Below are 23861 nucleotides of genomic sequence, written 5' to 3'. Positions count from 1 at the left end.
GGAGCAGTGGGAAGCTTTCCAAGGCCTGTGAAGCAGCTGGCGGTTCAAGGGCACATCACAAATGAGCTGAGCTGTAAACCTGTAGCCCTCTGGCTGTCGATGGAATTCAACTTGGGGTCTTTTGGGGCCTTTTGGTCGTAGTGTAACTGCATTTTTTAACCACTAAACCACAAATCCTCACATGCGCATGAGCACTTGACAACTGTTGTGAGGAAAAAGTATCTAACAATAGACTAACAAGAGGAAGAAACTTTCAGCTCAACCATCTGTTATCGTCGCAGATGTCACCACTACAGGGACAATATATTAGATACAGCTGCACAATCACATTATAAAACAACCTTAGCACACACAAAAAAGAAGGCATGTTTATATACTGTATTCTCAGTACAATACCACCTTTTTTTGTTATACTGATAATAACAGTCTTGCTACATCCCGACGATCATCTTACATCTTAAATTAAAATGTAATTCTTCTCCAGCTGTGGCTCAGCTGGTAGAGCAGATCGTGTGATGAATAAAAGGTCAGCGGTTAAAATCCATGGGAGAAAGACAAAAGGAGCAGCGGGCCAAAGCACACAAGGTTCATTCCACTCTGGCAGTGTCAGTATCACTTGCAATAATGGTATTATTATAAAATAACTATTGTTTGTAAATAGGCTAATAAGGAATGTTTTTTTGTTTTGTTTTTAAACCAAGGGGTGCTCAATACCACTTCTTTTTCAGACCGATACCAGTATGAATAGTACTCAATAGTACTCTTGGCACAGAGATCAGTAGTACTTTTAATAAGTAACCCCCCCCCCCAATAAATAAATAAATATATATATATATATACATAAAATATAACTATAACTATGAGCTATATATATCAATACAGTATTTTTCCTTAAATTTAAAAGAAATGAATGCCAATTCTCTATTCTTCTCTTTTCTAGTTCTTGATCGTAAAACGGCTACAACGCGAGTATGGATACCAATACCTGTTACCGGTACTTGCTCATTCCAAGTATAACTCTTCATTAACTTTTGTAAATTGCTTATAAAATACTACCTCCTTTTCTTACAAGGTCAATACATTTTGAAACTTCTTATATATATATATATATATATATATATATATATATATATATATAAAATATAACTATAACTATGAGCTATATATATCAATACAGTATTTTTCCTTAAATTTAAAAGAAATGAATGCCAATTCTCTATTCTTCTCTTTTCTAGTTCTTGATCGTAAAACGGCTACAACGCGAGTATGGATACCAATACCTGTTACCGGTACTTGCTCATTCCAAGTATAACTCTTCATTAACTTTTGTAAATTGCTTATAAAATACCACCTCCTTTTCTTACAAGGTCAATACATTTTGAAACTTCTTATATATATATATATATATACATATAAATACATAAAATACACTCATCTTGTTTTGCTGTGCCAGGTAACGAAGAGCCTTACCATTTATTGAAATATCAACTTTTAATATACCATCTTATATTAAAAAAAAAAAATTTAAGCAAAATGGTTGGCATTCAATAGACTTAAATGTGATCTTTTAAGTTTCACAAATGTTTTAACAGCTATATAACCTATTCATTCATTTGTTTTTAATCTATTCATAAACCGTACCTTTAAAATGCACCATTGATTATGCTGCTTTTTGTGAATGGGATTCTTTGACAGCTTTTGTTATGTTATGTTGAAGTATAAACTGTTATAATTTTCCACACCGCTTCACCACACATGCACGTGTGCGCGCACACACACACACACACAACCCCCCCCCCCACACACACACACACACACACACACACTCACACTTCCTTCTTGTCAAATTAGGCTAGTCGCTTGCCCCCCTCGAACAACCCTCCGACCCTCATTGAGTCAAAACGCCCTTAGCATGACAACAAACTTGTGCTGCTTTCAGTGTATGGTGGCAGATTGTTCCAACTACGTCAATTCATCATGAAATTGAAGAACACGAGGAAGATACCTATTAGCATGTGGATACACGTACTTTGTATGTTCTGGATATGTTGCAAGTGTGTGACTGCTACTCATTTTTCACAAGATGGTAAGACAGAATATAGTATAAAAAATTATGTAAAACAATGCGCAACTATCTTTTTGGTTGACAGTAATATTTTTTGGGGCAGATATTCCCCTCCTAAAGGAAGAATATGGCCTGAAATGCTTCACAAAGACAGAAGAGGATTTCACCTGCTTCTTTGAGACCACAGACAACGGGACTTATGATTTGTTCTACAACATTGGCGAGTATGTTGTTAAATTAAATGTTAAATTTATATTTAAAAGTTTTGATCACATTTTCAACTTGAGGCTTTTGATACAGTACTTGCATTTGCTCATTCTTACACACTTGCAGTACCACATTTTATATAAAAATGTACAGTGTATGTTTAATTTGCCATTACTATTATATAATATTAACACAAATAAAATGCATCAATTATGTCATCACGGTCAAGGTCCGAGGAGAAAAGATGTGAATTGTTAACCCAGAGAACAAAAGAAGGAACATGGCTCCACATCTGTTCGTTTCCTTATTTGGATGTTGTCACATATGTGGATATATACCTTGACATGTTGGAGCGCAACAGCAACAAAAGAATCTACAGTCGCATCATCAGTGTGGAAGACCACAGTAAGACAAGTGTTTCCCTCACCTCAACCAGTTCAGGTCTAATCAGCCCATTTCATGTTGTTCATTTGAGGATTTTTCGTGTGTCATTATCACACAGGTTCCAGTACGCTGCAAAAAAAAGCCATACTAAAAATAAACAAAAATTTAGACAAATTTTCTTATTTTAAGCAAAAAATCAGCAAAATATGCTTGGCAAAAATTCTTAAAACTAGTATATAAATCAAACCCCTTTAAAACAGTAACAGGTCTTAAAATTAGAACAACTTGCCAAAAAACGTAGTAAAATGTGCTTATTATTTGGGAATTTGACATAGCAAATAAATGCAGGTTACAAAATGTTTTCTTGAAAGAGAACGTTTGGCTCCAATCTTTAACGCAGTGTCAAGCAGGGAGGTAATGACTCACATTTTTATAGCCTTTAGTGTGACCCAGCCAGGGAGTGAATCCATTACCTCACCACGAGACCACTGAGCTGGTAATGTTATTTTGTGATATGCAGTTACAAGAAGTGCAGTTCTGATTCAGCATACCCACATTTTGTTTTTGCATGGCTGTGATAATAATATGAAATGTGCTTGAAGAGAAAAACAGCTGTGTTCAAACTTTAATTGGCATGTTATTCACTAATTTCTCAATTGAGAAGTTGTGTAATTGGTTTCCTTGTTAAAAAAAAATTAAAATAAGTATTGCTCTTCTGCTGGTCATTTCATGCAAACCATTGTGCAAAACATTATTTGAGCTTGTTATGAGTATGTTTTAAATAAATATTAGCTGTAATGTCTTAGTAAAAAAAAGTTTGATGTTTTTGAATTTTAGATACATTTTCTGATGTAAAAAAAAAATTTCAAGATTATTTTCCTTGTTGGGCAAAAAAATTTTTTTTTTTAAATCCCAGAAACAATTGTTTTTGTCCTTTTTTCTTTTTTTGCAGTGTGAGGTTGGGCATGCTTGGTCAGAAATGAAAAAGCATAATTGCACTGCCAAAAGGACAGTAGAATTATTATAATTTTTTGGGTAAAAATTAAAAAAAAATACAAACAACAAACAACAGAAGAAGACATTTTTACTTAAATTTACCTGTAAGATTTTGAAAAATGAGAAAATACTAGGCCCATATCAACCACAGCCATCTTGAAAATAATATTTTTAGACTAAAAACAAGTAATACTGACTTTTTTTCAAATTGTAAATAATATAACTATTTTCTTAAAATACATATGTGCTCTTTTACGCTTGGATGACTTAGCCTGAGTATCAAGCAGAGAGGTAACAAGTCCCATTTTTATTGCCTTTGATATGACCCAGCCAGGCAATGAAGTCACAACCTCCAAGTCTGAGGGTAGGCACTGTACCACTAGACTACTGAGATGGTACTGGAACAAGGAAAAACGAGCTTAGTAAATATAACAAAACAAACCACTTAAGCTATATTGTACTTTTGTCTGATTGTTTTCATACTTGTATTTTCCCCATTGATCTTATTACTAGATTATGCAAAATCGTAAAATAAGACAATTCAAATGATGAAACCCCAGTTCAGGGCCTTGATGTTGGTTAGTTGTCATCGAAAAATGTGGAAAATTATTGTTTTAAGGCTCACAGTACTTAAAACTGGCTGTTAACATTCAATGCCAAAACTGCTTAATCAAATAAGATATTAAGTAATAAGTATCTTAAGTATCTTTTCCGACAATTTCATTATAAGTAAAACAAAACAAAACAAAATAAGCAAATTTAGGTTAAAGCAACACTATGGAACTTTTAGTTTACATTGATTATAGCAACGCCATATGGACAAAAGTGGTATTGTTATATCTTTAGGAAGACCACATTTCCTATCAGGACTAGCGCTTTGCGTCATTTAGCTCACGCCAGCGAGTGAAATCCGGGCCAATGTTCATCCTTGACTGTCCTTTCATCCGGGGTAACATTTGACGTATGCCGTAAAGCAGTCGGCACATTTGTAGTTTTTTTGTGTGGCAGTGTTCCTACCATCCTCCTCAAAGTTGCAAGTAAAAATGATAGACTCCCTCAGGCCATGGCAAAAGTTACCATTCAACTAGTTTTAAGTTGATGTTTCGAGTTATGAAAATATTTTAAGGTTGAAAAGTTCCTTAGTGCTACTTTCAATTTAGAAATTATATCTTACTTAAGATTTCTGTTTTTGCAGTGTGCTGTCGAGTATTGTACAGTGACATGACTAGACATTTTAAGTCTTTATGTAAGCTCTCATGGATTGAGAACTGTTCTGTTTTCCTTGACTATACTCGGTCTTTAGTACTCCTGGATGCCCCCTTCAATGTGTCTTTACACCATAATGGCAAACCTGGACAGTTGAAGGTTTCATGCCTCACAAATGTGCCGACATACTGGGAGGATAAGCTGCGATACAGAATACGATACACCTCCAAGGGGCCTGAAGAAAAGACAATAGAGGTAGGCCTACTAAAAATGATTTAGAAAAAGCAACGTTTAAGTGCACAAGTAGTTGGGCGACTGAATCAAATGTGAAATTACACAACCAGTTGCAACAGTAGCTGTCTACTTCTTAAAAAAATAAAAATGTGTCCATGAGTGTGCTATTGACATTGCTGCATGTGTAATGTGCATGGATCTACAAACAAGTATAATTTGATAGCTAGGTGATGAAATGCTTCACACAGTGAGGTAGTCGTAGCTGCTCGCCTCGTTCCACCTGTAAATATGCTCTGGGGTGATGAGCAGTGGCTCATTTATAAGAGACAGAATTTCCTCTGCGAACTTGTGCATTTTTAACCGTGTATGTTAAGTGTGCTACTATACTACTAATAATGTCAGTGACTTTTGTTTTCAGACACCTGGGGACTTTTTTAAACTGTCAAAACAAAAGTGCAATTTACAGTAAGCTTATGGTATATTTTCTGTAATTGGTAGTCATAACAAAAGCATGTAAAATGTACAAACATTACACAAAAAAGAATGACCACTAAATTCCCAGCTCTAAAATGCTTACGTATGCTCCTACAGGGGATTAATAAATGGGATGACTTCGTGCTGTCTCTAGTACCAGGACAAGAGATCCAAGTCCAGGTTGCAGTCAAGTGTGCCAATGTTGAGAGTGCAGGACATTGGAGCCACTGGTCAGACCCCGTGAAGGATGTGGCGCCACAAAGTGCAGGTATGTAGAACACAGGTGTGAGTGTCGCCCTACAAAGGCTGAAAACAGTTGGCTAAAAATTAGAAGCATAAAATTAGAAAAACGGGAGATCGACAAGTTGATCAGTTCAGCTTCTGCCGTGACGTGCATTTTGTGTCGTCCATCATGCTGAAGAAGCTATAAAGAAAAAAAGGAAACTCACAATTTACTGGTCGATCTACATTCCTACCCTCACCTATGGTCACGAATCATGAGCTGTCGGTTGTGTTCGAACAAAGATCCCGAAAGCAAGCGGCCGAATGAGTTTCCTCCGCAGGGAGCCTGGGCTCTCTCTTTGAAGCAGGGTGAGAATCTCTGTAATCCGGGTGGGGCTCAGAGTCGAGCTGCTGCTCCTCCCCATTGAGAGGAGCCAAATGAGGTGGCTCGGGCATCTGATTTGAATGTCTCCTGAACGCCTCCCTGGTGAGGTGTTCCAGGCGCAGTCTTCCGGGAAGACCCAGAGAGTGCTGGAGAGACTAATACAGTACGTCTCCATTGCCCGGCATTCCCCTGGAAGAGCTGGTTGAAGTGGCTGGGGATAGAATAGTCTGGGCTTCTCTGCCAAAGATGCCGCCACAGCGACCAGAACACGGATTAGTGGAAGTGGATGGATGGATGGATGTTATATATATTTTTATGTGAAAGACTGAAGAAGAAGAAATGCCTGCGCACGTGCTTAGGTCTTGAACACAGCAACCTTGGCTGTCTTGTTAGTAGTATTATTTAAAACCAATAAGGTTTTACCAAAACAATCTTTGTGCGCAGTTTTGATAAGAATATATCTGAAAATCTTAATTTTATCCAGCCCAACCTGGATTAAATCCGTCGAGTTCTTTCAAAACCTAGATGTGTAGATAGCGGTAGACAAATCCCCTGGCAGATTAATTGTTTTTCACAGTTTTCATTCAGTGATGCAATCATTCACAAGTAAGCCTCTTAATTCTCTCTCCAGATGACATTTCACTAATGTGCTACACACCTGATCTGCAAACGATCACCTGTCAGTGGAACGGCAGCAGATACAGCCAACTAAATGTTTGCAAACTTTTCATTAAGATGCATCTCAGGTAGCAATTTTAATCCTATCATTCAGTCAAACGTGGACAGCTGCTTTTATGCAACATTTGCTTATTTGGACAAAATATGTTTGCTGTGTTTTGTTGATGTTCTACATGCAAATAAATATCTTGCAGTGAGCCTTTGGGCTGGACTGATTGGACAGAATGTCTGCCGAACAGGAACTTGACTGACCAATGCAGTTTTCAAGGAGATGAGTCCATAAAAGTCAGCGTCAAACTGCAAACTGCTGCAGTTCCACTCAGCAGGACATTTTACACCCAAGAGTTCACAATGAAGAACATCAGTGAGTGAATTGAATGTTTCATTTTATTTTTGTTTAACTATTTGTCTTAGCGTAAGATAGCGTAAGATATTTGTCTTAGCGTAAGATAATTGGAACATAATTTGTTCTATTTTGGCTACTTTTATAGATTGAAATGTAAAAAAATGTTTAAGGTAATAGATCATCATAAGGGATTTTGACATACTATTTCATGGTAAATGGTACTTGATTTATGTAGCACTTTTCCAACTTACAAAAAGTGGTGTAGTGGTCCCTATAGAGAAGTGAGTATACTCTCAATTTTCACCATTAAAATCATAAACTATTTGTCCCCATTCTTGTGTTTTAATTTACCTGTACTTAAAAATCAAGTACCCACCTATAGTTACTATAAAACTTAACTAGAGCATGTACAGTAGTGTGTAACGGGTAGCGTCCTCCCCGGGAATCGAACCAATGCCGCAATCAACGAGGGCAAATCAGTTCACCTGCGCAAAATTTCTGGGTCACCATTGAGGCTCAGGGGAAGCATTTGAAGGATTGTTTTCCTCAACATGACCCGCCTTTCTCTGCCGCCGATTGGCTCATCAGTCCTCAAGCCCAAATTTAGCATTGGAGGGGGATCAAGAGGGATTTAGAAGTGGGTATACTCAATACTGACTGAAAAAGAAGTGGGTATACTCCGTTTACCCGCGTATACCCTGGACCACTCCAACAAAACCCTCAAAGAACATTATATTTTGAGTACTCATTCACCTACTGATGACGCAGCATCAGGACCAACTCAGGGTTCAATATCTTGCTAAAGGATACTCCAACATGGTAACAGTCTGCTATCGTGACAGCAAGCTCACTGACCCAGTGGTACAGTGTCCGCCTTGAGGCTGGGAGGTCGTGGGTTCGATCCCCGGCCAGGTCATACCAGATATTATAAAAATTGGACCCAATTGCCTCTCTGCTTGACACTCAACATTAAGGGTTTTAGATCACCAAAAGATTCCCAAGTGTGACTCCTGCTGCTGCTCACCGCTCCATCAGGGGATGTGTCAAATGCGGTGAAAGAATTTTGCCCCACTTAAGTGGGTGTGATAATCAATAGTACTTCAACAACTCTACCACGGATCCACATTGCTACTAATTCACATGAATGAAAATGGCTTTTTGACTTTTGAGTCAGTCAAATATTCTGTCAAATTGAACAGGCAGTGACACATTAAAGGTGTTAATACTAATATTTATAATTACTCTAACTTCTCTGTATTTGTGTAAGGTATATCATAACTGTGTATCAAGTTGTGTTTGTATCTTTTGATTTTAGTTAAAACAGAGCCACCAGCTCATTTGCGAGTATCACTGGAGAAAGATAAATTGTGCTTGAAATGGGAAGGTCCTTTAATGACTCTGTCATCCCACCTGCAATATGAAGTCGGCTGCCAAATCAGGGAGAGCAAAGCATGGCTGGTAAGTTGTGATGCTTTCTATCTTTGAAAGACAGCTGGGGTTCTTCACCTCAGCCAATTACCACACATTCTATGTTTCCAATTGTTAAATGTCTTGTAGCGTATGTAGTATCGTCTTTGAGTGGAGATCTTCTTGTAGTTGCTTTTAAATTTATTTTGCAAGCAGCAATATTCTATGCCATGTAGACCGCGTGGCTATCTATGTGATGAATTAAAAGGGAATTACCCCACTTTTACTTGCATGCGTTCATCATAGGAAAATGCCAAAAGAAAGAAAACTCCATCCATACTCACAAGATAGACTGCGTTTTACACGAGAATTGTCCAGGGCCCAAAAGTAGGTACCTCATCTAATGCCCAAAGAGAGCTGGGATGGGCTCCAGCATGCCCGTGACCCTAGTGAGAATAGTGGTTCTGAAAATAGATGGATGGACATTCTTAAAAAGATTGCATTAATTTATTGGTTTAACACTGAATATGGCATCCACATGGATACATTTTTCCTCAGTTGATTTCCCCCAAGGGCCCAGCAACTGGTACGTGTCTGGAGGTCCCCCCAAGTATCCAGTACAAAGTGAAGGTTCGAACTAAACCAAATGAATCCATTTATTCTGGTCACTGGAGCGAATGGTCCAACGTTCTCAATGGGAAAACTCCTGCTAACATAGGTAAGCTCCTTCTGCTGCAGCATGGTTTGTTGGTTTTTCATTTTGTGTTCAGGATTGATTGCCAGAGATTAAAATGACTCCAATTTAATGATTACTATAGACACCAATATCATGTGACTTTTACAGACACTTTGCTCATGACTTGCATCCCTGTCACATTGCTGGTAACTGCTGTTATCCTCATCACTTTGGGTTTTACTTATTTCCGGTAAGACTTCACATTTTCCTATCCAAGTATGAATTTCAATGTGATATTCAGTACTTAAGTAAATATAACAATGCGCTACCACTATCACATATTACACTAATGTGTGTGTATTTAATATAATGTCATTCATAGTAAGCTCAAGCAATGTTTTTGGCCGCCAGTGCCGAACCTTGACAAAGTCCTTCAAGGCTTTCTGACTGAGATCAACTTGTACAAATGGGTAACTTGGACATTAATGTGTGTACTTTAAATATTTTACTTTGTGGCACTCCATGCCTTGGTAAATACACAGTATTTTTTATACTCAAACTGTAGGAGCCTCCAGTCACTGCAAAGCAATACTTTGAAGAAGTGACTCCTTCTATAGTGGAGGTCATGTCTCAGGATGAGGTCTCCGGATTGGGTAAGGCCCGCCAGGAATCTTCGCAGCTTCTGTCGTCGGAGCAAGGCCACCATACCGGAGACCAGGAAGAGGGAAACCTTAAAACAGAACTTAAATTGTTTCCAGACTATGTGACTCTGAACACAGAGAGTGTCATTATTTGTTCAACAGGAAACAAGTATGTATGTGAGCAGCTTGGGGAGATAAGAGGCCCGGGGGTACAGGGGGAGCTTCTTCCTAAAACATGTCACTGTTTCTGTGTTCCTGATTGCTTGGACACCAACTTCCTAAACCATTCCTATTTGACTCTCTCCGAGCCTGCATTCACAGTTCATGACAAGGACTTAAGGGAGCCAGGAAACCTCTATACTAACTTACCCTGCATTTAATGTGTCGCCATAGCAAATTAAGCATATTGCCACCGTTTGAGATCCAATACTGTACATATCGGAGATCACTGTGAGACATTTCCTGGAATGAGTATTCACTCATTTCAGTTTTACGTGATATTCTTTAACTTAAATAATTGTCTGTCCGTGGCTACACCCCTTTTCGGTGGCTGCGCAAGTTTTCACCGGATACGCGGATTACGTGTCAGAAGTTAAGACGGGAGAATTGAAAAGTTTGTAAGAAAGGCACGTAAAATGGACTAAAGCGCTAACGGTAGAATACACCCAAAACTTTACAACATTAATCTCCTTGACAAATAATTCAGATCACTGTGTTATCTTTTTATATTTAAAGGGACATTTAAATTTAATCCATTTATGAATTTGGCTGTAACATAAAATGAGCAAAAAGTGAAAGGAAAGAATACTTATCGCTGGCATCGGGCCGAAACCTCGTAAGTCAGTTTGTCAAATGTCATATTTTTTCATAAATCTATACTTTTGGTCAGTCCATGGGTGTGGGTGTCATTCTTAGGAATTATTGACCAATCTTAAGTGTTGAAAATGGCTTGTTATCTTTAATGTTTGAAAAAACATGTTGATTTGGAGTCTCCTGAGAAGTGATGATTTTGGAGGTACTGTAGAAGGGTTTGGCCCGACGCCAGCGTTATGCAAAATACAGGAGATTTGCAGGTCTATTTTTATTATTCAATTTTTTATTATTATCTATTGTGTTTCATTTGAATACTGGTAAAAAAAAAAGAAGTAAAGCCATCATTTTAAAGGGGTATTGCAGAATTTGTCACTTATTTTCCCCTCTGTGTCAAGCTCGTGCATGGTGCATGTGCGAGTACGTGCGCTCGAATAAACTCGTTTTAATACATTTGTTTTTCCGTTTTTCTTGGAGTTTGGGCTGTGCTCAAAGTCCTCTTCTTTTTTTCTCAGTTTCCATCCAGATTGTGTCGTCCGCTAGCTAACACTACATGTCCGCGGGGACGAGTATGACATCACCATCCACCCCTCTTCACCCCCCAAGAAATGCCCGGAACCCTCCACACTGAAGGGAAGATACAAACTGATAGGCACAGTTGCAGTTAAAAAGTCGGGGTTCTTTGTACTCAAATGAGCATTGGTGGAAAAATCTGAAATCCTCAAGACATTTTATAAAGAGGCTCAGTTCTATGTGGCATCCACATGCTTGTACTTGTCTGGGCATATTCCTGATGAGCCCATGGATATTCTCCTGGGAGGTTTTCCTCCCAGACCTGGATCAGGGCATCAGTCATCTCTGGGACACTCTGTGGTGCATCTGTTTTGGCAACGGTGGATGAAATGTGACATGATGTCCCCGAGGTGTTTGATTGTATTCAAGTCTGGGAAATGGACATGCCAGTCCATAGCATCATCGACTTTATCATGCAGGAACTGCTGATACGCTCTCGCCAAATGAGGCCGAGCAAAAAAAGAAAATAACCCAGGGCCCACTGCAGCATCAGCCAATTCTGCTGTTCCTCGGCTGCGCTGTGTTGGACTGTGCAGCACAGCCTCCACTTGTGGACGTCAGTCCCTCATGCCATCCTCACAGATTCCATTCCTGGCAGTTTGAGGGGACACATGCACATTACATTAGTGGCTTGCTGCAGGTCCTTTTGCAGAGCTGTGGCATTGCTCCTTCTGTTTCTTTTTCTTCTTCTTCTACAAAGGAGCAGATAATACTCCTGCTTCTGGGTTCTTGAACTTCTATGCCCCCCAACCCCCAAGGAGCTTTTAGAACTAAATGGAGGATTGAAAATGCAGGTTCTACATTATTAGAATTATGTACAGAAGATTTTTCTTTTCTTTCTTTATTTTTTTTATGTGTATTTTCTAAATCAGTTTACCTCCACGGCTGAACTGTCATTTTGTAACCGCTAGAGGGAGCAAGCTAATTGCAAAACGACTGCCTTTGGTTAATAATGTCACATTTGTTTGTGTTTTATTTTTTTTAAAGTGGAAAGCTTATTTTGTCATGTTTGGGTTCTGTTTTTCCTTGTGTGTCTCCCTTGGTCTTGTTAAGTGTAATCCTGCCCTTCCTCGTGTCAACCAATCAGTGCCCTCAGCCACTTGTGTCTTGCCCCAGGTGAGTCTTGTTGTGTCATTAGCATGTGTGTATTTAGTCTCCTGTCTCCCCTTTGTCTTGTCGGTTCATTGTCATTTTCCTCCCGTCATGCTACCAGTTTTGCCTTGTTGCCCCCCCACGTTTTGTTTTCACTTGCCATTTGGACTTCGCTTTTGTTTTGTAGTAATTAAAGTCCTTTTTTATACACCACCTTTGCCTCCTTGCCCTGCTTCCCTGCGACTGGGTCCTCCACCCATACTTTGCCTTCTTGACATATTTAAGTAAACATTTACTAATAGTTGACGGATTGAGAAATTTTAGCTAGCCTTCACATTGAGTATTGTTTTATATAATGGCAAACAAAACGTGAGTGTTTTGTATTTAAATGTTTTAAAATATATATATAATTAATATTATTTGCCACTCATGCTGTTAATTGCTTGCAATGTGAAATTATTGATTTTATTGTTTTAACTGTTAACAGATAGAAATATACAGATGTTTTGTTTTTTGGTCATGATGTGCTTCTCTGTAACTTACAACCCACTTTGTTTTAACAACATCCCCCATCCCAATTATAATTTTAGAGTTTCTTGGCTGTTCCATTTGTAATGGCAAATACCTCTTGTCATGCAAATAAATTAATAAATAAACGGCTATTATCCTGCCGTTGTCATTTCTTGCCGCTAGGTGGCGGCAGTACGTTTATATTGCTTACATGTCTATTTTTGTCAGGATTCACACATTATGACATTGTATCAACCGCTATATTACAGTAGTAACAGTATTAATTGTAAAGAAAACACACGAGTTGAATGCTAGGTCTCACTTTATTGTGTAAATTAGACAGTATTTTCAATTATATTACTAAATTACCAGTACCATTATCAGCCACAACCTTCATCTAAACCAAAACACATGAGTTGTGATATAGATAATTCCAACAGCAGATTAGTACAGAAAAAAAGTCCAATTAAATCTCCAACAGTCATCAGATCATGTGGTTGTGATCACACCATTGTTAATAAACAGCAACAACAGAAAAAAGCCATAGAGGATAAATGTAATGATAAAACCTTTTAATTTGAATCACAGCAGGGAAAATTTGAATCAGCAGGGAACGGTCTGAGGAGGTAGAGAATGTAAATTTCAGTCAAAATAATTAGCTAGGATCATAAAAGTTGATTACCCCATTTGCACAGTAACAATTTGGAGGTGACTTTTGCTGCAATGAAGCTTTCATGCGACATCTTGTCAGCTGTTGCCCGTACAATTCCTCACAATTATCACACTTTTAACAGTGTTTGCCAGACTGTGTAATAGAACGAGAATGAAGTTAAGACAAACCCATCTGAGTCAACAGCAACAAAGAGTAGAAGAGAGTGAGGAAGCTGGAGCAAGTTTTAAGAGTTAGTGTTTACCGGCGTGGCGAGCCTTTCCTCTGAACTGAACAATCCAAATTCTTTCCATGCTCCATCACTGCCTGCCTGCCCATGCGCAAGCATCACCTCCTGATGTCATTTCCTTAGCTCTCACTCACAGTCGCTCTGAGAAGCAGCACAGTCTTAACAGTGTTGGACTTTAATATACAGTATCTCCAATGCATGTTCTGCAAACTAGACATATAATAGGCTTCATGTGATTTATTAGCGCAGTTATATTTTCCAAGTTCTTCTTCTTATTATTATTATAATTGGATTATAACATGAATTAAAGAAAAACAATGACTAAAATAGTGTTGTGAAGTCAGTTAAAGGTTGACTTCAACAACTGAACACAAATAACTTGATGTTAGGTAGGTACTGTACTTCTCAATTCATTAATACATTTTAAGAAAAGCTAACTATTATTTCCCTTCAATAAAAATATTAAATCTGCTTATCCAGTGACCATGACTGTTTCACCAAGTCTTGGAATCTGTTGCGATACGGCAGAGGCTTTGTTCAGTTGTTGGGCTTCTTATTGATGAGGACAGAGCAGCATGTTAGAGCTCCATCCACTTTCACTTTCTCACTGTTGGATACAGGGATCAGCAAGTGGTCCTTGAACTTGTCAAACACCTGTGGAAAGAAAGGATGGCTCATTATGCTATTGCTGTTGCCCTGATGATCTCTTACTCATTTCCCAGATCATGTCAATTTTGATTTACAGCAAGATTGGAGATTGAGAAAAGAGATGGATGTAATGATTCAAGTATACTGTACGTGTTGTTTTAGTCTGCAGAAGTTTAGAACTGCACAGCACCATGCATACTGGGCTGAATTGACAATGTTTGGCGGCGGCACCTCTCATTTGTACAACGGCGTATTTGGGCCACATATAAATATATAATTTTTAGAGGGTAGGGGCAATATTCAGAGAAAACAAATCACAAATTTGCCACTTTAAAAAGTGGCAGATTTGCGAGGAAAAAAACTCAGAACCTTACGAGAAAAACACGTAGCGTAGCTATAGTCTAATGTGAGGATTGGTTGGTGGTTAATGGGACAATGTTTATAAAATGAAAAGGCAGGATGGAGACGAAATTTAAATTGTACGCGTCATACACGGCAGCTGGAGCGATGACACTTCCTGATCCCCTATCAGCTGACTAACACTAACCAATCAGAAGCTAGCATGGAGCAGCAGATTTGACACAACTTAGCTACTTTTACCCCAAAAATAATAATAATATGAATGTGTAAATAATAATTCTAGAAACATAAATGTACAAGTAAATATAAATTTTAACAAATTAACTTAAATACTTGATCCTCAGTGTGTGGAGTTTCGCAAAGTGAGGCGTCTTTGTCGCTGGTCGTACCCAACGCTTCAAAGTGCGACTGCTTAACATCATATCTCTGCTAAAGCAATTACCTGTATCATCTCCTTATTTGAAAACCTGACTGGTAAGTATTGGCACAAACATCCGAGTAGTGCGCTACGTGTATTTCTTGTAAGTTTCTGAGTTTTTTTCTCGCAAATCTGCCACTTTACAAACTCGCAAATTTGACACTTTATAAAGTGGTAAATTTTTCTCAGAATATTGCCTCCACCCTCTAACAAATATATATATTTAGGCTAAACGTGGCCCTAATACACCGTCGTACATTTGTCATGTACATAAAAATCTTGAAGATTGAAAAATATAGAGATACCAGTTCTCATTGTTGAACATTTATAAACTCAACAACTTTGATGCAACCCTATTGAAACTAATTGGCTTGTACAGTTTGAGTTAGACTACAAGTTGGCATGACATCCAGGTTGTGCATCAAACTATTGATATCAAGCCATCCTACTCTGGCTTCCCCCTTTGCAAAGTGTGCTTAACACAGTGTGCCGCCGTCTTTGTATTCCTTTACTTCTCAATGTAGTCTGAAATCATTTATCCAAGATCTGTTGAACATGTAGACAATCGATGGTCCAAGCAAATTGTCAAAGGCTAACTGTGAATTTAGTTACTCATTGGTATAAGCCATTTCAACTTACATCAGTCAATAGAGTAACTTGTGTGAATATGTCAACTAAATAGAACAACTACGGAGGGAAGTAGCCTACTGTAAATCGCAAGTAACAGCTAGTTCTTAGCTGCTAGCTAGCCGTGTCTATCCAATGTCCATAATGTACAGTAAAACACCCATGGGCTATTAGTCTCTGCAGCAGTTTTGACTAAACAATTACATATTGAACTCTGAGAAGGTTATGCTTTTATGTAATGTAATGTTTGTGGCACCTTTGTCTCTGTTTTGTTCCTTTTGAGCAGAGTTCTTATTACTGAGGCTAAAATTTATTTGTTGGGTCAAGGATGGTGTGGTCAAAGGCAGTATTTGCTCATATTTTTCACTGGTGTTTTTGTCTTTTGTGTTTCTTTATTCTCCGTTCTAAAGCTGTCAGTTGCCAGTGCCAATAAATGCCTGCTCTCGGCCCTCTGCAACTGCCAATCCTCATGACCCCCTGCCTTTGTTAATGTGCAGCGCTTATGCAACTTGTTGAGCCAACTAAAAATAGACCGCTGACTGGATAGATAATATTGTAGAGAGAGAGAAAGCGGAAGGATTTGTATTGCATTGGGATATGATTACATTTAATTGGATTAATTGTAACTAAACTCTATGACAGGACATACAATGGCATTGAACAAAACCTAGTATTATACTGCTATGTGTATCCACCACTATTCATATTTTTCCACCACACATCCAAGCCAATTCCTGGTGGGTCTGAACTTTGTGAAACAGGATCATGCTAAAAATATTCATTTCTTACTCTGCCAGATGGTCTGTCAAGGCGCTACCAAAGCTGAGAGAATGTGATAGAAAAATAGATTTTATGCTAGTGATGAATCCTGTCAGTTTATCTTCTGGGAGAAAAACTGACTCTCTGCTGCGGGTCTCTATCCAAATACGCACAGTTTTCGGAATCATTTCTTCTAAAAATAGCTGGCAGGGTTGGGGTTTTAACCACTGAGTACATTTTGAGGTCGAAGTTCTGTACATGCAGGCTGCAGTCTACGAGATTAAATTTCATGACATTCTTTTTCATGTGTTTTGAGGACCACAGCACCTAAAAAAACCAAAATAGCCATAATTAACAATTGTGGAAAACAATATGCACGGCAGTAAGTCAGTCATCTTCTGTATGATTGAATTTTGACATTATTTACAGCTATGTGTCCGTTAGGTGATAGCATTAGCTCACTAATCCATTACAGGCTTCAGTCAGCCAAGCTAATTAATTATGTGAGGCAGTGTACAATTGTTCACAGTTTAACAAAGGGGTTGAGGAAATCCATTTTATTACTAAATATCATGTCTTGTAATATCCAATTTTTTTGTACGGCAGCATCAGTACATTTGCATTTCCTTTATACATAAAAGTACATCCCACTGCTCATGAAAATTGAGGATGATATATGGAGATGAATGGGTTTGCCTCTCACTTTGGTTGGTTTGCATCAAAAATGAATGCTCAACCACAATTGCAACACTTGTTTTGATCCATGTCCATTGCATTACTACAATACTCTTTTAAAATGATCAATAAATATGTTAGGCAATTCATATGGAAATAGAAAGTGCCAAAAATATCATTGGTAAAACTAAATTGGGACTATGACAACTTTGCGATTTTAAACATTATTACTTTGCATCTTAAATGAGGTTCGTTCATCTCTTCTTTCTTGCACACAAATTGGACTACATCCCCTAAAAAAAAAGGTTCACTCTGATTTTATTCATACACATAATGCAAGATCCATACGCAACAGAGAACGTTATACTGAGGCATGTAATTAAAACTTGCTGTTTGTTCACAAAAGTCGTGGACTGAAAGTGGGATTATCACATAAAACACAGTTGAAACAAAACAATAACTCATACCCATGACTCTTGGCAACTGGATTTTTATATGTGGTATCTTAAACAAAACCAGCATCTCAAAAACTGCGTTGACCATGCACTGCTTATGTAACTTGAACACCTGAAAATGAAATATAACTAATCCACCCAGACCTTTTTGTTATCTTCAGATGATTTCATTCCTGAGGACTAACATAGGTCCTGAAATGACTTTGCCAGCCATGAATAATATTGAAGATTTTCTTTAAAAGGAGAACAAAGCAAATGTACTTCTAGAATGCATCGACTTTTGATGGATGAAGGCCAAAAATAAGGTTTGCATAAATCTAGACTGAAAAGAGGGATGGATCAGTGTTACAATTGATGAACGGTTATGGGCGGGTTTATGTCTGAGCAGCTTGTCAACTACCATCAATGCCCGGTTTAGACTGACTAATTATAGCTTCCTGCATCAATTACATCTTGTCCCAGAAAAATTACACTCATTAAATCTCACCTCTCATCTCAGAGAAGCGTTTCAAATGTGGGATACCTGACATTGTATCAAGGTGAGGCCCATCTGACATGATATCTGCTCCACTTTAGCAAGAATTATGGAAGTCAGTTTTCCACTAGACACAGAATTGTGTGTTTTGGCGGAACCGTATCACTATTTGTAATGCTTTAACCAACTCACAACATTGTACATGCATGGCTAAAAAGCGCATCATAGTGACATGGAAATCTGACTCCAGTGTTGAAAAAGTTCATTTTCTACATAAATTAATTCAAAGTTCAACTCACAAATTTAAAAATGAACTACTTAGCTTCATAGTTCATAATTACATTTTTGTTTAACTAAGTTCATTGGTCCAAAATTGAACTAGTTCATAGTTTTCTTCTTTTTTTTTGCACTTATACTTCAAATATAACTTAGAGGACAATGAATAGAAAAGGACAAGAATACTGTACACTAAAATAAATAATGCATTACTAAAGAATTTTAAAATAAAATAACAAAAAACAAGGACAGACAGTTCCTGTGCATGTTGGCCTCTTAGGGGCAGTGTGGTGCCGTGCATGCATGAAGTACAATAGGAGGGAAGAAAATCACATTTGAGCTCTGTTAAAGGTGTATTCAAGGATCTTTTGTTGCTGCCGGGTGGATCATCTTAACAATTAGTTCTTGATCCCGTCAATCAATCTGCCGTAACAATGTCGTGCGTGCTCTTCCTAGCTGCGCATGCGCACTACGAGTGTTTGTAGCATGTAGCCGCTGAGCTTCGGATTCAGCCATTCATCGTTGTAGCCCCATTGATCTCACCGCATACTTTGAAAATGGCAGTGAGCCGCAAGAGGACATCCGTCTATAAATTGAGGCCGGCTGCAAGGGCAACTCTCGTTCCCGACATTTGATAGGTGTTTCCTGGGGACGAGTAGGAGAGCTGGTAGGATGGTCTTCAGGAAGGAATAGCACTCTCGAAGTTGATGCTAATTTCCTGTTAGCATTTGAATGGGATCCGCCGTCGACTTCAGCATTAGCGCTAGCAATGTTTAATAAACGAAGCTTGTTTTGTATTTAAATACACGAGTATTTCTTCTTGTTGTGTAATTACTCTTAGGGATGGCAGAATCACATACAGAATCACAAGCGTTTGCTACATAAGCAACACACAGCGATGCTGTGAGTTACATCCGGCAAGCTAGCGACGCATGTGCCTTGTGACCGTTCGTCGCCGCTGAGTTACCAGATAATGGCATTTCCGGCCTAATCAAGGCCCGTTTGTGGTGTGTTTAGTCTGGTTTTCTAACAAGAGAAAACCTGGTAACCTGGAGAAAAAAATGAATTGCGTTCAAAGCCATTCATTTACTACAGAATGAGTTTGTTCACAGAAACGTTCACAAAGTAAAAGTGCACTACAATCAGTTCACGTTGGCCCACAATATGAACGTGTTCATGAATTTTTGTTCTTTGAACTCGTTCAGGTACAACACTGGACTCCTCTCATATTGTCGAAAGGTGGTCTTGGTCTTTGTATCCATTGTCTCAGACAACAATACTGTATTGACCATTTGCACCGACGTCACGTGATCACGTGACTGCCCTATGACGGACGGCAGAAGGAAATGATTGTTGAATGGAAGTGGACGTGACCCGGAGCGACTTAGCGACTGTTATTTTACAAATGAAAAGTTATTATTGCCCATAGAGCCATGGAATCTATTACTTCAACCGAAGTTCGCGTGTCAGTTGAAGTTGCATATTTAGTCGAGACTCATAGAGCACGATATTTACTTAAATTGGAGATCGCTAGTTTGAAAACAGCCCCTTACCTTCTGTTGCCTGCTGTTTTTACCAAGTTATATTCAAATCGCGACTTTGCCGGAATTCACAGCACACGACCTGTATCATTATGTAGTCAATGCCGTCTCTTCTCCTTACACCGGGGGCTGATTCAAAAGCTTGTCGTTGGCTGAGTCTCTGGGACGAGATACTACGCTCACACCGGGGGACAATATATCTCGTAATGCAAAGGTAAAACTTTTTTGTTTATCATGCTAACTGACTTATTTTTACATAGTCCGTTCTATATTGAAACGCTGTGATGATGTTATGTTACTATGCATGGAACAAATGACTATCGTAGTGGCAAGCTATGCAGTAATTTCATGAATATGACTCTGGCTCCAGAGTGAAAAACTCCAAGCACAAAGACGAAATCCGCCATTCTTAAACAGTCAAATGCACTCAATAGTTTTGAAGAAGGTACATTTTAAAATTAAGCTATGTGTTCGTGCAGTTGGAGTGGACGCTAACTATCTGGCTCGTTAATGTGATTTGAAACACGCAATTCGACACCTCTGTTACAATCTTTGTTAGAGTGTACGTTTACTAGTCAAATGTGTGAACATTTATCTACTAATTACAACATTTATCTACTAACCTCGCAAAAAATTATCACTGCAAATCCGTGAATACTTTGTGGGCGGCCATTCTGTTCTGTTGATTGCTGCTATCAATCGACGTCATTCGTCTTCATTAATAGGTATGCGATAAAAAGCAACATTTGGTCTTTACTTTTTTGTCTGTCTGTATAACTGACCGCACAGCAAAATATGACCATTTTATAAGATAATCGATTAGATGAAGGACTTTACGCTGTACGAGATTCAATGGTTACAATACAGGCAAGTGGCTCTTTTGCTGTCCAGCGTCTCGTAGGGGGCGTTCCCATGAGGGCTGTGACGTCACGTGCAAAAGGTCAACAATTTTTATTTTTTTTATGTGGGCCTTATTTGAATAAATGGCTATAATGATTTAAGTATAGCACTTTCTTAGATCTGTGGTAGTGTGCAGTGCTGTATAAATAAAGTTGAGATGAGTTTTAACTAAATTCGCCAGGGGAAAAAAGTGGAAGGTCTTAGAATGGTCAATTCAATCACCTAACCTTAACCCAACAGAGCATGCATTTTACCTCCTGAAGAGGAGACTGAAGGGAGAAACACACAGAAACAAACAAAAACTGAAAGAGGCTGCAGTAAAAGCCTAAAAAGCATTTCAAATGAAGAATCAAACAGTCTGGTGAAGTCAATGGGTCGCAGGCTTGATGCAATTATTGCATGTAAAGGGTGTTATGCTAACAAATATTAAATGTTATTCATATTAACTCATTCACTCCCAGCCATTTTCACTAAAGCAATCCCCTTTGCTCCCGGCTGTTTTACTGGATTTTGACTGATTTTGCAAGGCCCACAAAATATTGTCTTCTATTGCTATAAAAACATGGAACCTACCAAAGGAAAGATTAGAGTCTCTTCTTTCATCAGTAAAAAAAAAGTACATTTGTATCTGTTTCTGTTTGGCAGCAATTAGCATTAAAATATAGCTAAATGTCATCATTATTCACATTCCTAGTGAAAACACTGACAAAAAGAGCTTGTTGCAACATGGCCCTTACTGATCTCTTATACTCCACTGCCACCTGCTTGTAATAACTACCATTGCTTTAAGCGACTTATTCAGATCAGAAGCTGCATGAAAGCCTTCTGTATGCTCTAGCAACCCCCCCCCCCCTCCCCCACCCTCCCATAAAAAAGGTTTAAATACTTGGGGAGTGAAGGACAAAGTACAGTATTAAAAAATGCGTTTACACATTTTTGGGTTTGAATGAGTTCAGGAATTTTTTTCGTGTCCGTTCCAATACTTTTGCTCACTTGAAAAGAGGTTGCCTTCAACAAAAGGTGTTCTGTCCTGAGTTCATTAACACATGTTAGATGTAAATACCATGAAATAATAGATGAAATTCTGAACTTTTGTCTAGTATTCATCTTTTTTTTCTTCTTTTTTTTTTGAGAGAGAGCTCAGTATTGTTAATTCGATAATCTTACCAATTCGACATGTCATCATCATTGCTCTCTTTTTTTTCTCTTTTTCTTTTTTGTATGTGCGTGAGTATGTGCATGTGCGGGTGTGTGTGTGTGCATATGTGCGTGCGTGTGAGTGTGTGCTCATTAATTAACCTAAAACCTATTAAAAATCCCATAGCTTTCACCTAAACCGAATACTTCAGAATCCAGCTAGAGTCGTGAAGTTGTCAGGAGACCCGAGGAAGGATCAAAGAAAAGAAACAAAAGTGAAATCCAGCACAGACCAGACATCACCTACTACCCACAGGGTTACCAACCAGAATCTTTCACCAACCCCAGAAACATCTAAATTCCAACAAATTAGGGATACCTCAAGAGACCTTGTCTAGTATTCACCTTTTGATCTGAAACCTAAATGTCTTCAATATACAACAGAAAAACAAAGAAAGTGACCTTGACTTTTGGAGGGGACTGTTTGTTTTGACATTGATGACAATTACATATTTTCTATGACTCAAATCCATTCACTGGATAATTTCAATTTAGCACACTAAACACTTTCTATGAAAAGAAAATCTGTCTCCTTGCTATTGTTGAGCAAAATATTACCTTTACACTTTCTGGATAGTCCTCTCCTGTGCAATGCAGAAGCACCTGTCCTTTATTGGGCAGGTTCATGTAGATGCAATTGGCAGCAAGGTCATCGGGTACCGTCAGTTTGTCATAACGATGATCGCTCATTTGTTGCATGATCTACAAACACACACACGAAAACACAGGACATCGACATCATCACAAACAAATAACGGCCTGTCAGAGCCCACATGAAATGTAGGCAAACAGACAGTGACAGAAAATCAAGGCTGCAATACAAAGTCAGCGCCACACTGTTCTGCAAAAGCACTCTGAGATCTGCAGGGGAAGAAGAGGGTCGTTAATGGAGAACACAGGAGCAGACATTCTTCTTCAGCAGATGTCATATTATTTATGTCATCTAATGGTGGTGAAGGTGGGATGGGATGAGCAGGAGAGAGGCCGAGATGACTCCCACGTTGCCAAGAGGAAGTGGGAGTTGGAAGGTGGTCGGTGGGTGAGGATGTTATGACCAGAGGAGAAGCAGGTGTCTCTTCATGTTTATGAGCACAACATGTGTGGACGGATACCACTCAGACAAAAGGTGTGTGTCATCAGTCACACAAGAATCAAAGATCATTAAAAAAAATAAAAATCTTCTGATGTTCTAATGATTAAAGTATAAAAGTTTGATTCATGTTTGTGTTTGCCTTGTTGGATTTTAGCAAATGTGGTGACACAGATGTGCGTGTAAAGGGCTTGTTTGTGTTTCACAATGGGCCAAAGATGATTCCATGAAACATCCCACTGCCTCTCTATATAACATATTGCAGTTACACATCATTCATAGTAGTACAGATTCAGTCTCTAGCTTGTTATTTTACTACAATACAAACAAATGCGTTTGCCGTCTAAACAAAAGCCAGATGTTAAATGTGCCGTTCAAAGTATGTGTTTCTTTCCTGGGAAAATTACTTTGGCTTGCAAAGAGTGACATTTTCTTCTGGGAAGTAAATACAAAAAGAAATGGTCATGGCGTAAGGATAGAATTTTAAAAAACAACAATCAAGTATTACAATTTGTACATCCAAATTAAAAGTTCGGAGAGAACATTTGCCGGTCCGTTTATCTTTAATGCTTAAGGGGCAACTCATAAGAGCCTATTCGGGTTTTGCACGTATTTACATGGCCTTCCAAAACACA

General features: G+C 38.5%; 2 protein-coding genes across 7 annotated transcripts in view; one reads left to right on the top strand and one right to left on the bottom strand.

Moving 5' to 3' along the window:
• Positions 1 to 1893: 1893 nt before the first annotated feature.
• Positions 1894 to 12987, top strand: mpl (MPL proto-oncogene, thrombopoietin receptor). 6 transcript variants are annotated; one of them, XM_086089154.1, is made up of 13 exons: positions 1894 to 2086; positions 2169 to 2289; positions 2502 to 2677; positions 4956 to 5113; positions 5684 to 5834; positions 6805 to 6919; positions 7046 to 7215; positions 8513 to 8655; positions 9163 to 9322; positions 9449 to 9530; positions 9663 to 9750; positions 9846 to 9933; positions 11247 to 12987. In XM_086089154.1, exons 1-13 carry the CDS (start codon positions 1978 to 1980, stop codon positions 11276 to 11278), a joined length of 1593 nt encoding a protein of 530 aa, XP_085945280.1. In that variant the 5' UTR covers positions 1894 to 1977; the 3' UTR covers positions 11279 to 12987. The 6 variants fall into 6 exon arrangements, with proteins under 6 accessions (XP_085945280.1, XP_085945283.1, XP_085945279.1 ...); XM_086089157.1 differs by having other exon boundaries at positions 9663 to 9767; XM_086089153.1 differs by having other exon boundaries at positions 9178 to 9322; positions 9846 to 12987.
• A 223-nt stretch (positions 12988 to 13210) lies between these two features.
• ddah1 (dimethylarginine dimethylaminohydrolase 1) overlaps positions 13211 to 23861 on the bottom strand; it is an 84778-nt gene continuing 74127 nt past the window's right edge. Inside the window, exons 5-6 of the mRNA XM_086090057.1 lie at positions 22695 to 22838; positions 13211 to 14459 (exon numbers count right to left, since the gene is read on the bottom strand). Coding sequence (XP_085946183.1) covers positions 14343 to 14459; positions 22695 to 22838 — 261 coding nt within the window. The 3' untranslated portion in view covers positions 13211 to 14342. The remainder of the gene's footprint in view (positions 14460 to 22694; positions 22839 to 23861) is intronic.

The sequence above is a fragment of the Leptonotus elevatus genome, chromosome 11 (assembly GCF_054856555.1).
Source record: "Leptonotus elevatus isolate MCC_2025b chromosome 11, RoL_Lele_1.0, whole genome shotgun sequence".
In the NCBI taxonomy this organism is placed as follows: Eukaryota; Metazoa; Chordata; class Actinopteri; order Syngnathiformes; family Syngnathidae; genus Leptonotus; species Leptonotus elevatus.
This window is presented reverse-complemented; position numbering and strand designations above follow the sequence as displayed.